The following is a 14724-nucleotide window of genomic DNA, read 5'->3' on the forward strand; positions in this document are numbered from 1 at the left end:
CGCTTTTAAGATGATGTTTAAACTTTGTAACTTTTAGTTCCTCCAGTCATTAGCCCTCATCCTAAGGAATACATCACTGTTGTGGATAAACCCATCATGCTACCGTGTGAGGCAGATGGCCTCCCACCACCTGACATCATGTGGCATAAAGATGGGCATGTAATTACGGAGTCAGTCCGCCAGCGCATCCTCAGCTCCGGCGCTCTGCAGATAGCATTTGCTCAGCCTGGTGATGCTGGCCAGTACACGTGCATGGCAGCCAACGTGGCAGGGTCAAGCAGCACGAGCGCCAAGCTCACCGTCCATGGTAGGTTGTTTAGCAGAAGTTATTTCAGTTTACTACTTTCCCATGGCAGAGAGAAAAGACCACCAGCGAAAAATATGATGGAAATAAAAACAATGAAAAACAGCAAACTAGAGTGGAGTGTGGTGTGTGCATGTGGTGTGTAGGTACAGTTGTCCTTCAAATATGTTACTGGTAGGCACAAATATGTTATTTGTGCAAATACCTGTGTGAGAGTGATTTTATTAATAAAGCCAGGACAATTAATCTGTTGCCAGTACCTTCATATGGTGACTATTGGAATCTATAAGTTGACTTATGAGGAATTCATTTGTTTTGTTGTTCTTCTGCTTTACTTTTCAAGTTGCAAGTCCTCTTGGTCCAAAACTAACCAGCATATGACCTACCTTATAACTGTAATGTGAACCTAGTGAGAATTGGAGATCTATTTGATTCATTATTTTATAGTAGCAAAACATTTACAGGTATATTTTTGTAATAGAAAAAAAATACCTGTTTCTCCTTTGTATCCAGACAAATAATAAAATATCTAAAAATCAGCATTGAAATATTTTAGTTATTAATATATATTTTAAGACCAAAGATAGAATAACCATTAATATCAGTGGTAAGAAACAAGAAGTAAATTAAATTGTTTTCAACTAGTATTTTCAGAAGTATCTCTCATTTTAATAACAAGTTTCTGTTTTTCCTTTTTAAAAAATTTGTGAAAGTGTTTTTTTTATCTTTCAGGTGTATTTGAGTTTTCTAAAATTTTATTCTTGCTTTCAGTTAATATAATTGAACATTAGTCTTTTGGTTTCAAATAAATAATAATATTTTTTCACATGTTTATAGAAGGTTTACCAAAAGTAACTGTATACCAAACAACAAAGAGGGGCTTCCCAGGTAGCTAAGTGGTGAAGAGTCTGCCTGCAATTCAGAATCACAGGAGACATGGGTTCAATCCCTAGGTCAGGAAGATCCCCTGGAGGAGAAAATGGCAACCCACTCCAGTATTCTTGCCTGGATAATCCCATAGACAGAGGAGCCTGGAGCCAAAGAGTCAGACACAACTGAGCATGCGTGCACACAAAGAACAAAGAAATAATAATAACTTTTGAACTTTGTGGGAGAATGTGAGGGTGGGATATTTCAAAAGAACAGCATGTATACTAACTATGGTGAAACAGATCACCAGCCCAGGTGGGATGCACGAGACAAGTGCTCCGGCCTGGTGCACTGGGAAGACCCAGAGGAATCGGGTGGAGAGGGAGGTGAGAGGGGGGATCGGGATTGGGAATACATGTAAATCCATGGCTGATTCATAGCAATGTATGACAAAACCCACTGGAAAAAAAAATAATAATAAAAATTAAAAAAAAAAAAAAAAAAAAAAAAAAAAAAGTATAGGCCACAATCCCCACCCACAATGCAATAAAGCTTGAAATGAGTAATGAATTTTTAATGCCAAAACCCGAACCCCAAGCAAATTAAAAATTATCATTCTGATTAACAAGTAGGTCAAAGAATATGATTTTATTTTCAAATTGTTTAGAAAATCATAAAAATAAGGACACCACATATCAAAATGTATTGTATGTACCCAAAGCTAAAATCAAGTATAGTGGTCACAGCCTTAAAATTTTCATTTTGAAAAAGAATAAGTAAATGCACTAGTGTTGCAACTTTATAACTGTTACCAAAGCTGAAATACCAACTCCAGGGAAACCAGGATAAAGGAGATAATGAAAATATAGCATAAATTAATGAAAATGAATTGGATATTTATACCATTCAACAAAATAGGTTTTAGGCCTTTTTAAGTTATCTATCGTTTATACATGCATGTGCGCGTATATGCGTGCTAAAGTGGCTTCAGTTGTGTCCGACTCTGTGCAACCCTATGGAATGCAGCCTGCCAGGCTCCTCTGTTCATGGGATTCTCCAGGAAGAATACTGCAGTGGGTTGCCATGCCCTCCTCCAGGGGATCTTCCCAATCCAGGAATCAAACCCAGGACTCCTGCATTGCAGGTGGATTCTTTACCATCTGAGCCCCCAGGGAAGCTCAAAAATTCTGGAGTGGGTAGCCTATCCCTTCTTTTGGGGAGCTTCCTGACCCAGAAATTGAACCAGGGTCTTTTGCATTACAGGCAGATTCTTTACCAACTCAGCTACCAAGGAAGCCTGTTTATGCATATAATTATTCATACAGTGTTTGCATATCCATATAATCTTTTTTTTTTTTTTTTTTGCTGAAACCTATTTTTGCTCTGTAAAAAAATTTGTGGAAAAGTTGATCCATTTCTCACTGATGTACTTGAATATTTCTGAAATCTAATGTTTTGAGAGGAGAGTATATTTTTACTTTTTTAGTCAAGTATTCTTAACATATTTAAACTTTTCTGTTAGAAGTAAATATCTTAGTTCTGAATCCTCTAAAGTATTTCTTCGTACCCTGAAATATTCAGTTGATCATTCCATGTTGCCTAAATTCCATTTCAAAAAATTTGAAGCATAAGCAGTATTTGCATGGAATTATGAAATCACTATAAAACATTTCCTCTGTGATAGTATAAGAACTAAATTAAATGTTTTCACCAGTTTTACTTACATTTGTTGTAATATGTAAAGTACTGCAATAAATTTTTTTCTTTAGCTTTACTATGAGGTATTTTATAGTGTTTTAAACTAGTGAGTTTTATTAGTTTATGCTCACAATATCTCTGTGATACAAATCCAACAGTTATACAACTATAGAAGTGGTTTTGGCTTTAGTTGCTCATTTGTTTTATTTCATTGCAGTAAACAAAAGAAACTCAAGGGAAAGTCAGTAAGTCAAATAAAATCTAAATATTTCTCACCAGTTCAATGTCATTTTTTCAGAGGCTCATTGTAAATATATCCAACATGTACAAATGCCTTAGAATTCTTGCTGGTGTCAAAAATATTGATTGCTTTCAGAGTAACAAACAAATGACTTGATATATTTTGTTAGTATTTCTACCAAGGTACTCTCGAGAGAATCAATTATGTGTTCATTTTCAGTGTGAATAATGATTAAACTCAACATCCTGAATGACTTTCTTTTTTAAAACTCTTTATAGTACCACCTACAATCCAAAGCACAGAAGTACATTACACGGTCAATGAGAATTCACAAGCCGTGCTTCCATGCGTGGCTGATGGAATCCCCACACCAGCAATTAACTGGAAAAAAGACAATATTCTTTTGGCTAACTTGTTAGGAAAATATACTATCGAACCCTATGGAGAGCTTATCCTGCAAAATGTTGTGGTAAGTTTAATAAATATAAAGAGATACATTGAGACAGATTATTAATTCACCATTTTAGTGACTTAGCTTGAAAATGTATTTTTTGTTTTGTTTTTGTTTTTGGCTGTGCCACACAGCTTCCGGGATCTTGGTTCCCTAACCAGAGGTCGAACTGTTCCACGGCAGCGAAAGGGCCAAGTCCTAACCACTGAAGCACCAGGGAATTCCCATGTATTATTTAATCATGAAAGAAAAGTACCCATATAAATGCAGGTCAAAAAATTAATTTTATACGTATTTCATTTTATGTTCCCGAGAACAGTATTTAGTACATCATGGGAACTTATAAATGACTTTCTTCTAAAGTTATTTTATTTTTGTGAAAATCTTTATCAGGAAAATTCTAAGCCTCTATTATATTCCATGCTTGTAACAGTGCATGAGAATTGTTCAAAGAAGAGAGGTGTAAGAACGTTTGATGTATTATTAAGCAAATACAAAAAACAGGCTTTTTGCTCTTTTCAGGATTTTAAATAACTCTCAGTCTTAGGAATCTGTGCAAGCTGGGAATTTTGAATATTCTTAAGTGGTATTTCTCCAGTCTGCAGGATGGTAGCTATGGGAAACATCTGTTTTTTTCAGTATTAGCCCATTTGAAGAAGAATCTATATCTATGCATACCACATGACTTTTAAAAATTATCATGTGGTTTCAGTGTATCAACACTTTGTACCAACTACTAAACATGATTAAAACATGAATCACTTTCAGAGCTTTTGTGCCTGTCTAGGAAATGGCAACCCACTCCAGTATTCTTGCCTAGAGAACCCCATGGACGAGGGAGCCTGGTGGGCTATAGTCCACGGGGTCGCAAAGAGTCGGACACGACTGAGCGACTTCACTTTCACTTTGGGCTTCCCTGGTGGCACAAACAGTAAAGAATCTGCCTGCAATGCAGGAGACCCAGGTTCTATCCCTGGGTCAGGAAGATCCCATGGAGAAGGGGATGGCTACCCACTCCAGTATTCTTGCCTGGAGAATTCCTTGGACAGAGGAGCCTGGTGGGCTACTGTCCATGGGATCACAAAGAGTCAGACATGACTGAGTGACTAACACTTTGATTATTCCTTTTCACTACCCTTCAAAGTACCTAAATTTCATTATAAAATCTTCATAGAATTAAATTCAAACAGATTAAATGGATAAAATTGATCATATTCACTTCATAGTATAATTTCAGCTGTTAGCTAGATTCCTTGATTACCAGATAAATAGCCCTAGGAGTAGGCTAACTTGATCTTATGTGCAAGCAGAAATTGTATTTATTCAAATCTAAGTTTCCATCAATTGTAAGATGCACCTTTATTTTAGGTACCACTAAGAAAGAAAGAAAGGAAAAAAAATTCAGTCAAGTAAACTAGAGAAGACCATCAATTTTTAAGTTGTATTCCAATTTCAGAGCTATTAAAAGTTAAAAATGTGAACTTAAAAATGATAAAAAATAATGTTAAATTTGTTTGTTTAAACTGGTATACAGTCTCTAGTATACTATCAAATTCAAGAATGTTGAATTTGACCTCTCAATCACTCTTACAGACCTGAAGGAATTAAATGAGAAAAGTTTAAACTTTTAGTGGGATAACTGGGATAAATTTTTTAAAATAGCAACAATAAGGTAGCTTATAAATATCAGATGAAAGACACAAGTGATAAGTCTATCTGTGAGTAATATGTATAATCTGGATTTTCCAAAGCTTCACTTCCATAAAATCTTTGATTTTTAAACTTAAGATGTTAAGATCCGGGAATTTAATAGTAGCTCAGTGGTGTCAGGGTGAGGAGACATTTACATGGAATATGATTTATTTCTATTAGCCCTTAAAAAATCATTATGAAACCCACCAGTGTTAGATTGTATCTATAGTAAGTGATTATAATTTTTATGCTTCATTGCCAATTACTTGATGCTTCAATGAAAAGAAAATCTATTCTTAAACTTCTTTTTAAAAAAGAAGGTAAAGTCTGTGCTATGGACCTTAATACAATCAGAAGCATTCAGTTGTTAATTTAACAAATATTTATTGAGTATTGAGTACCTTCTCTATGATCAGCACAGATTTAGACACTGGGAATAAATACATTGAACAAAACAATCAAAGATCCTTGCCTTCATGGAGTTTATTCCTAAAGGAGGGAGATAGTCAATAACAAATAAAAATAAATGATGCATACATCTCAAAATAATAATAATAATAAAATAGTAAAAAATAAAAATAAAGAATGTATACAATTCAAAAGAAAACAACTAGTATGAAAAATAAAACAAGAACCTGTAGAAGGTATCAGAAGTTGGAAGAGTACAAGTTACATTTTTAGATAGCATGGTTAGAATAAATGTCCTCTGGGAAGCAAACACTTTGAGCAAAATTTGAAGGAAGTGAATTAGCTAAGCAGGTATCTGGGAGAGGAGCATCCCCGTTTTCTTTGCCTGGGAGAGAGGCAGAAAACTGGGATCCCCTACCCCAGATTTGGGGGGCAAAGAAATGAAGGTGGGTGGAAAGAATAAAAAAAAAAAAGTAGGAACATGCCCGATCTATTTGAGAAACAGGAGACCAGTGAAAACAAAGGGAGAAAGAGAAAGAAGTCAGAGAAAAATGAAGACCAGATACACACAATGCCTTATTGCTGTTCAGTTGCTCAGTCGTGTCCGACTCCTTGCCGTCCCATGTAACAATTTGCATTTTCCTCTGAGTAAAATCAGAATCTATTAATCAGGCTTTGAGCAGGGGAGCAATGTTGTCCGCCTTATGTTTTTGCAATATTGCATTGGCTATTGTGATGACGATACATGGTAGGGAGGCAAGGAGAGAAGCCAAAGACCAGTTGGGAAGATGGTGTGGAGGCAGATGAGAGATTATAGGACTCAAAGCAGAATATCAGCCGAGAAGGGGTGGGTGAGAAGTGGTTGGATTTTGTGTATACTTTGAAGCTAGGATTTCCTAGCTAGACTGAAAATAGTGTGAAAAAGAATAAACAAACACTCCAGTGTCTTGAGGGCAAAGTCATGAACAGCTGGAAGAACAAATCAGCCATCAACTGAGATGGCGTGAAGGCTACCGATAGAGCAGAAAGGGGAAGAGGGGAAGTTGGTTTTGAAAACTTGGGTTTGAGATGTCTGTTAGGCAACCAAGCAGAGCCTTGGAATAAGAAGCTCAGTACAACTGGAGTTTGGAAGAAACACCTGGGCTGGACACACTGGTACTCATCTCAGCATGCCGGTGGTATTTAAAGCAATTAAAGCCAAGTTGAGTGTGGACAGAAGAAAAGAGGAACAAGAGACTGAGCCCTCTCATGCACCTACATTGACACATTAATGTGGAGGGGAAGCCAGCAAAAGGAGATGGAAGAAAAGCAATTAGTGAGGCAGAAAGGAAACTAGGGGAATGGGGTGTCCTCGAAGCCAAGTGAAGACATGGTTTTAAAAAGAAGGAAGCCAGAATTGTGTCAAATTCTAAAACTTCTAGTAAAATGATTGCCAAGAGCTGGCCATTGGATTTAGCAAGTGAAATCTTGGAATTGCAGCTAATTGCCCGGACTCTTGCCATTTCCTTTGATCATTTTCATGGTCCTTGGTGCCACATTACCCAGAGAACCAGCTATGCCATCAAGATTCTAACAGCCTTTGGGAGTAAATTTGCTCTTTAGTTGTACATTGCAGTACAGCGGTTGATGTTTAGTAAAACTGTATAATCTAAGGTTTTCTAAGATCTTCTTACTGTAAAATGCTATAGTTCTGTAAGGTATGGACTTTTGTTTAATTTCTTAAACATTGTAAATTATGCTTTGTAAAAACTAGCCAGATGGTTCAGACTAAAAGATGGAAATTTAAATCATCTTTAGAGTGTTCCTTTGGGGACCAAGCTATGCAGTTTTATGACTTATATGTAATATGATGTAAGAGCGTGTAATTTTATGCACAATGACTTTTCTTTCTTTAAGCCGGAAGATTCTGGCACCTATACCTGCATTGCTAACAATGCCGCAGGTGAAGACAGACACACCGTCAGCCTGACTGTTCATGTTCTTCCCACTTTTACTGAACTCCCTGGAGATGTGTCATTAAATAAGGGAGAACAGCTCCGATTAAACTGTAAAGCAACTGGTATTCCATTGCCCAAGTTAACATGGACCTTCAATAACAATATTATCCCAGGTTGGTACTTTAATTCTTAAAAAGTGAATACACTGATAGAGAACTCGAAACGCATCTCTATTTTCTTTAACTGTGGGAATTGATTGAAAAGTTAAATGAATCGATGGCTTTAAATTCTGTAAAATGTGTACTTTCGCCTGGATTTTAGCCTATGCCCAGTATATGTGCTCTTTTCATTCTTTAGAAAGGACATGTTGGTCACAGGACCATATATTGAAGGATATAGGTAGGTTTTTTAACCTAAAAGTATCTCCCTTCCCCCTGAGAAGTCATATACACAGACGCCCAAATGTATCCCCCTGACCTCCTCGCTGTTCTTACTCAGTCATGTCTGACTCTTTGTGACCCCACCGACTGCAGCCCACCAGGCTTCTCTGTCCATAGGATTCCCCAGGCAAGAATACTGGAGTGGGTTGTTGCCATTTCCTCCTCCAGGGATGTTCCCGACCGAGGGATCAAACTCGTGTCTCCTACAGTTCCTGCACTGGCAGGAGAATTCTTTACCACTGAGCTACCTGGGATCTCCTTCCTTATTGATAAATGGATTAAGATGACTGAGAGAGCCCTGAAGATTCACCTGGTTTTACAGAGACTGTACTTTTCACTGTATGAATTAACCTCTCTAATCCACTATCAGAGTGTAGATCATTAAGTAAAGAGTTTCCAGTCTGCGTGTGCACTTGCATGTTCAGGTAGAGCCACGCATCCTGGGGAAGATGTGTTTCTGTCTGTTAGACTTTTATCACCAGCACAAAAATACTGTTTGTAAAAGGAAATTGTTGCTTCCCAAAATTGAGTTCTGAAGTACTACACTATTAGCATTTAATAAATGCCTTGCTAGAAAGTCAGTAATAAGCTTGAGTTTTCTGTTATAAAGATTTATGATAACTAGAATTCATCAGCTGCGTCACCGTAACAGTAATAGTATAATATACTTCACTGAAGAAAAATAAACTCTAAAAAACCTAATCAGTACTGTTTTCTGAGGATATAATACTAACTTAGATATTTAAGTGTTTCAAGCTTAATTTTCCACTTACTATTCAGCAGTATGAAAACTTTAAAAGATAATTTGAACCAGCTACATAGCACAGGGAGCTCAACCCCATGCTCTGTGATGACCTAGATGGGTGGGATTGGGGATTGGGGGGGCAGGGGTGGTCCAAGAGGGAGAAGATATATGTTCACATATACCTGATTCGCTTTGTTGTACAACAAACGCTAACACAACATTGTAAAGCAATTATACTAAAAAATAATAATTTGAATGGGAGAGAGCCTGCAAAGTAAACATACTTAATGTAATTAGATATTGGTTGGTCTAATCGGAATCTTATTTAGTATCGATTGTTTTAGGATTTGCATATTTATCTTATACTCTATTCCAAGTACTGAAAGTACCTTTGGTAATTTATATCATTACCACTTACGGGCAAGTTCAAATTATTACAAATTTAATTTTGTCATTATTACCTAACTAGCGTAGGTGTTCATGACTTTCCCTCTGAGCTGCCAGGTCAGTTGAATTATAACTGAAAAGGTTTTCATGTTCTTGATGTAAATTGTTTGGGAAAAGTGGTGGTGAGAGAAATGAAATGGAAAATGTCATATTTCTGAATGAAAGAGTTTTGAAACCTAGAGAGGGTGCAAGCCAGCTTTAGGCAACTCTTTGAGATGAAAGGTGCAATCGAAAATAATTTTAGAAGATGTTTGTTTTCATTCTCTTTTCCTGTTCCTTCTGCTGTTTTTCATTCTTCAAACACGTGTCTAGAGACATAGCAAATAGCTCAGAGGAAGAAATCTCTGGAAAGGGCTCTCTCCTCCAGTGTCATAATGAGATCTCTTTGGTTGAATTGCTGACCGACTCAATAAATCTAACCTGCAAAATATTGAGCTGTTGTGATTATTTTCTGAGGTTACTGAGAGGCGTTTGTGTTGTTTTCTACCTTTTTTCCTTCAGCCCACTTTGACAGCATCAATGGACACAGTGAACTTGTTATTGAAAGGATATCAAAAGAGGATTCAGGCACTTATGTGTGCACTGCTGAAAACAGCGTTGGTTTTGTGAAGGCGATTGGGTTTGTTTATGTGAAAGGTGCGTGAAAGTGTTCTGTTTTTAATATTTATGATAAATGATTTGTATTTTGCATCCCTATTGTATAGTAATATGATGTAACTTCAGTTTATTAATTTAGTCTTATTTCACAGATGTGCAAACTCATGAGATATAAAAAAAATTATGAACGTTCATCTCAAAAGTAGGTAAGCAGTACGTAAAGAGATCACTTGGCACAAAATGGAATCGTCCACTTAGGTTATTGAAGTGGACAAAATTCTCTCGTCGATTAGCATGAGCAGTTGATTCTGGAAGATTCATGGGGCTCAAAAGTGGCTTTTCCCCCTCTTCACTAAATTATCTTTTAAACAGGTTAGAATCACAAAGACTGATGTACACTCGTCTTTTGTTATTTCCCAGAACCTCCAGTCTTCAAAGGTGATTACCCTTCTAACTGGATTGAACCACTTGGTGGTAATGCAATCCTGAATTGTGAGGTGAAAGGAGATCCCGCCCCAACCATCCAGTGGAGCAGAAGGGGGATCGATATTGAAATTAGCCACAGAATCCGGCAACTTGGCAATGGCTCGTTGGCCATTTATGGCACTGTAGTAAGTCACACTGAATTGTCAGTACACACTTTAAATGTCACAATCAACACCTCTCTGTGGGTACCATAGGAAGTTTCTCTGCATTCCTATTTTAATCATAAAATCTTAATCAGTGGGTTCTTTTAAAAAACTGAAAGGATAGTTCAAATTGATTTTTAGCCCTTCGAAGGAGTATGAGCAATAAAAAAAATTTTGCTGCTTTGTTCTCTATCATTGACCTGTTATTCAGCATCAGTAGGTAACTTCCTCAAATCTGTTTTAGAATGAGGAATTTGAAGAATTACAAACACCATTTTAAATACAATGTAGATTTCATCACTAAGTCAACAACTTTATCAGGCTTTCCAAAAGCTTCAGTAATTCAGGCAACATTAGTACTTTAAATTATTCTAATTTGAGGGTCAAGTGAATGAGATATTTTATCTAAAAAATTCTTAACTAAAGGTGAGTTGTTAACCCACTGTTGAATTCATTGAAATCATAATTAGACTATACTGTCCAATGGACCCGTTCCAATGGACCACTTTCAGTCCTTTATTCAGCTTGGTTTTATTTCAGCATTAGATGTTGTTGACTGTTCCTTCAATTTTGAGATGATTTCTACCTCTGGCTACACTAATCAGTCTCTGCTTCTTCACTGCTGCTTTCCCCGCTTTCAGTTCAGTTCGGCTCAGTCGCTCAGTCGTGTCCGGCTCTTTGCAACCCCATGAACCACAGCACGCCAGGCCTCCCTGTCCATCCCCAACTCCCGGAGTCCACCCAAACCCATGTCCATTGAGTCGGTGATGCCATCCAACCGTCTCATCCTCTGTCATCCCCTTCTCCTCCTGCCCTCAATCTCACCCAGCATCAGGGTCTTTTCAAATAAGTCAGCTCTTCGCATCAGGTGGCCAAAGTATTGGAGTTTCCTCTACACAAACATAATTACTTTTGAAGTCCTTGGTACTTCTTCTAATATTAATACTGATTTTCCACCACACAATTTCAGATTCCTAACCCTATACCTTCAACCCTGAAACTCTTTCAAGTTCCATCTACAGTTTCCTACTAGAAATTTCTATCTGGATCATGCATTGATACTTTGATTAAATATCTAAACCAACATCCATCTTTCTTCTCCTGCCCTCTTCCACTTCCTGCAATTCATTTCCCCTTAATTGACTTACTCTTTTTGTTAACAAGACCAGAATTCCTCTGTTCATAAGACCTTAGCAAAATCTCTAATTAGTCATCAAATCTGAATTCATGTGGTACTTCTTTTCTGTATAGATATGTATAAATTTATCACTTATGTTCTGTGATTTGCGTCACCTGTAAATTAGTTTTTCACTTTCTTTCCTACATTTCAAGCTTCTAAAGTAGAGGCTAAGAGTAATGTTTTTTTAATAACCTCTGTAACAAAGAACTAGGTATTTTTTCATTTATTCTGAATATTTAATGCTTTTTAAGATATCTATAAGAATATATTGGCATTTTTCTTTACTAAGACAATTTTGGATAAATCATTATAAAAAATGGTATTTCTGCTTTGGTTTCTACCAGTTATTGTTCCCTGAGAGTTCCCTAGGTTTTTTAGGAAAAAAACATTAGGCTAAGAATTTTTTTCTTTTTTTAAAAAAATCTATTTGTATGGTTAAATGTATGTAAGTTTTCCTATTTCTATTAAAATACCTTCTCATAAACATAATTGCATAAACAAGCTCACAGTGAAAAAAAATTTTTTTCTCTGCTCTGTAGGCTCCTATTTTTATAAAACACTGCTTATTTCCATAGAATGAAGATGCTGGTGATTATACGTGCGTAGCTACCAATGAAGCTGGGGTGGTGGAACGCAGCATGAGTCTGACTTTGCAGAGTAAGCTGCTTAATTACTTAAACACTTGATTGAAGAAATGTCCATATAATTGTTCATTTAACTTTCTAGCAGATACATTAATGGTAGGTTTCAGAGTCTAATTTAGTTTTCTGCTGCTGATAGAGCAATTGTTATCAACCAGAAGACTGATACAACTTTGCACAGGTATTTCTGTCTGTTTTACCTAACACATGCAGTTGAAATTTGCAGTGGTTTGGTATCAGAGCTTTTGTTGTTGTTTGCAATATATTCAGTCAAATACCCTTTTTATAGCTCCCTACCATTCTTGTAAGGAGCATACAAAGATGTCATTTTACGGCACTTTAAAGCTAGGTGTTAAAAATGAAGACTAATGTAAATGAATTCAAGAGTTCTCTGGATCGATTGCTGTCAATCTGTTGTGAAGTGTCTGTGTGTTTTGGGCAGGATGAGCATGCTTGTGATGAGGGTCCTCAGTATAAACAATCAGAAGACAAGTTTTCATAATTTGAAAAGCATTAAAGACTCAAGTGGCTCAGTGGACAGTCCCCAGGACCACTTCAGGGGCTGACCCAAGAACAGTGTCAGTAAGTTAAGGAATCAGTTTATTTTGTGAATAGGCTCAGTATTTAATGAAATGAATTTACATTTTTTATTCACTATTAAGAGATGCTATAGATCAGCATTTACTAACAGCTGTTTACCAAACTACTCTTTAAAACTTGAATAGATATTTCTCTATTTCTATATATTCTCTGAAATGCTGAATAGATATTGAAGACAGTGGTCCCCCCCTGCAGCCTTAGTGAGGAATAGTTGACAAATAAAACTATGTATATTTAAACTGTACAGTGTAGAACTTCCCTGGTGGTCCAGTGGTTAAGACCCTGCACTTCTACTGCTGGGGGTGCAGGTTCAATACCAAGTCAGGAAACTAAGATCCTACATGCCATGTGGCGTGGTGAAAAAAAGTGAAGTGTACAGTGTGATGATTTGATATACATATATTGAATACACTGTAAAATGATTACCACAATCAAGTTAATTAACATATTCATCACCTCACACATTGTTTTTTGTGGGATTTTTGGTGAGAATATTTAAGATCTACTCAGCAAATTTCAAGTATACAGTACAGTGTAACTAACTGTAGTCATCATGTTATACATTAGATTCTCAAAAGTTACTCATTTTTGTGATTGAAAGTTTGTATGTTTTGACCAGTATCTCCCCATATCCCCCATCCTTCAGCCCCTGGCAACCACCAGTCTATTCTCTGTTCCTGACTTTTTAAGATTCTACATGTAAGTGACACCACACAACTATTTGCCTCTTGTCTGGCATATTTCATTTAACATAATGCCTTCCATGTTGTCACAAATGGCAGGATTCCCTTCTTTTCGTGGCTCAATAATATTCTATTGTATGTGTGTATATATAGAGATACACATACCATAAGCTTGTTTCTGTGTCTAAGATAGTGTTTTACTTAAATATATATGTACCAAATAATAACTTTATGGATATCATTAGGAGAAAAGTAGAATGCCATCACTGAATAATTATGAGAAAAATAGGTTAAACAGTTTTCATTTATTAAATATGTATATATTTATATATATATATAGTTACATATATAAGAGCACCTACTATATGCCAAGCTTTGCTTAAGTGTACCAGTTTTCTTTACTGCAGATATTTCCAGAAATGTTAGCATGCAGATGTGAATTTAACTCAATTAGAGGAGGATATAATATTCTAAATATCCCCCCAAGAAATGTTATTTTCATGAAACCCTCCTCCCTGCTTTCTTGGGTGAATGTATGTAGGGCACCTCACAATTAATCTCCCATGGAAGAGTGATTCACTGGCCAAGTTTAAGAAAAACTGCATTAGATTAGCTCATCTACATATACTGACAATAAATTCATTGTAATAAATGAGGGATATAAAAAAGTAAAAAATGTAATGTTTAAAATTGAGATTAAAGTACCATAAGGAATGTCTTCTTTTAGATAAAATGCTCATATTTAACAAATTATTGTATGACTGATAGAATTAATTCAACTTTGAAAGATGTATGTATGGAATTTTTTTACATATGGTATTTATTCTTAATTTATAGACTTATGTGCCATTGGAAATGTTCAAATATGGAATCTAAATTAAGATTCTTAGTTTTATTTAACACTTTTTTGACCATAATAATATGAACAGGCTTATTTATTCAATGTTCTTATTTAGTGTGTTGCATGATTAATCTGAGCCACTTACTTCATTCAACAATAGTTTATTGAATACATAATATAATCTGAAACTGGGGAGGGGGGGGTGTTAGAGCCCGGAAAGTTCTTAAGAGTGATTTTAATATAAACATCAAGCAAGAATGCAATTTGAGGATGATGTGGACATATATATGAATAATACATTAATAACACTGAAAGATTCA

At 36.1% G+C, this 14724-nt stretch overlaps 1 protein-coding gene across 3 annotated transcripts in view; it reads left to right on the forward strand.

Annotated features, from left to right (window-relative positions):
- HMCN1 (hemicentin 1) overlaps positions 1 to 14724 on the forward strand; it is a 525163-nt gene that overhangs the window by 447859 nt on the left and 62580 nt on the right. For all 3 annotated transcript variants that reach the window (XM_061160939.1, XM_061160937.1, XM_061160938.1), the window contains exons 81-86: positions 38 to 307; positions 3392 to 3582; positions 7561 to 7774; positions 9735 to 9869; positions 10251 to 10441; positions 12215 to 12296. In XM_061160939.1, the coding sequence (XP_061016922.1) occupies positions 38 to 307; positions 3392 to 3582; positions 7561 to 7774; positions 9735 to 9869; positions 10251 to 10441; positions 12215 to 12296 (1083 nt within the window). The remainder of the gene's footprint in view (positions 1 to 37; positions 308 to 3391; positions 3583 to 7560; positions 7775 to 9734; positions 9870 to 10250; positions 10442 to 12214; positions 12297 to 14724) is intronic.

Source organism: Dama dama, chromosome 14 (assembly GCF_033118175.1).
Source record: "Dama dama isolate Ldn47 chromosome 14, ASM3311817v1, whole genome shotgun sequence".
Classification (NCBI taxonomy): Eukaryota; Metazoa; Chordata; class Mammalia; order Artiodactyla; family Cervidae; genus Dama; species Dama dama.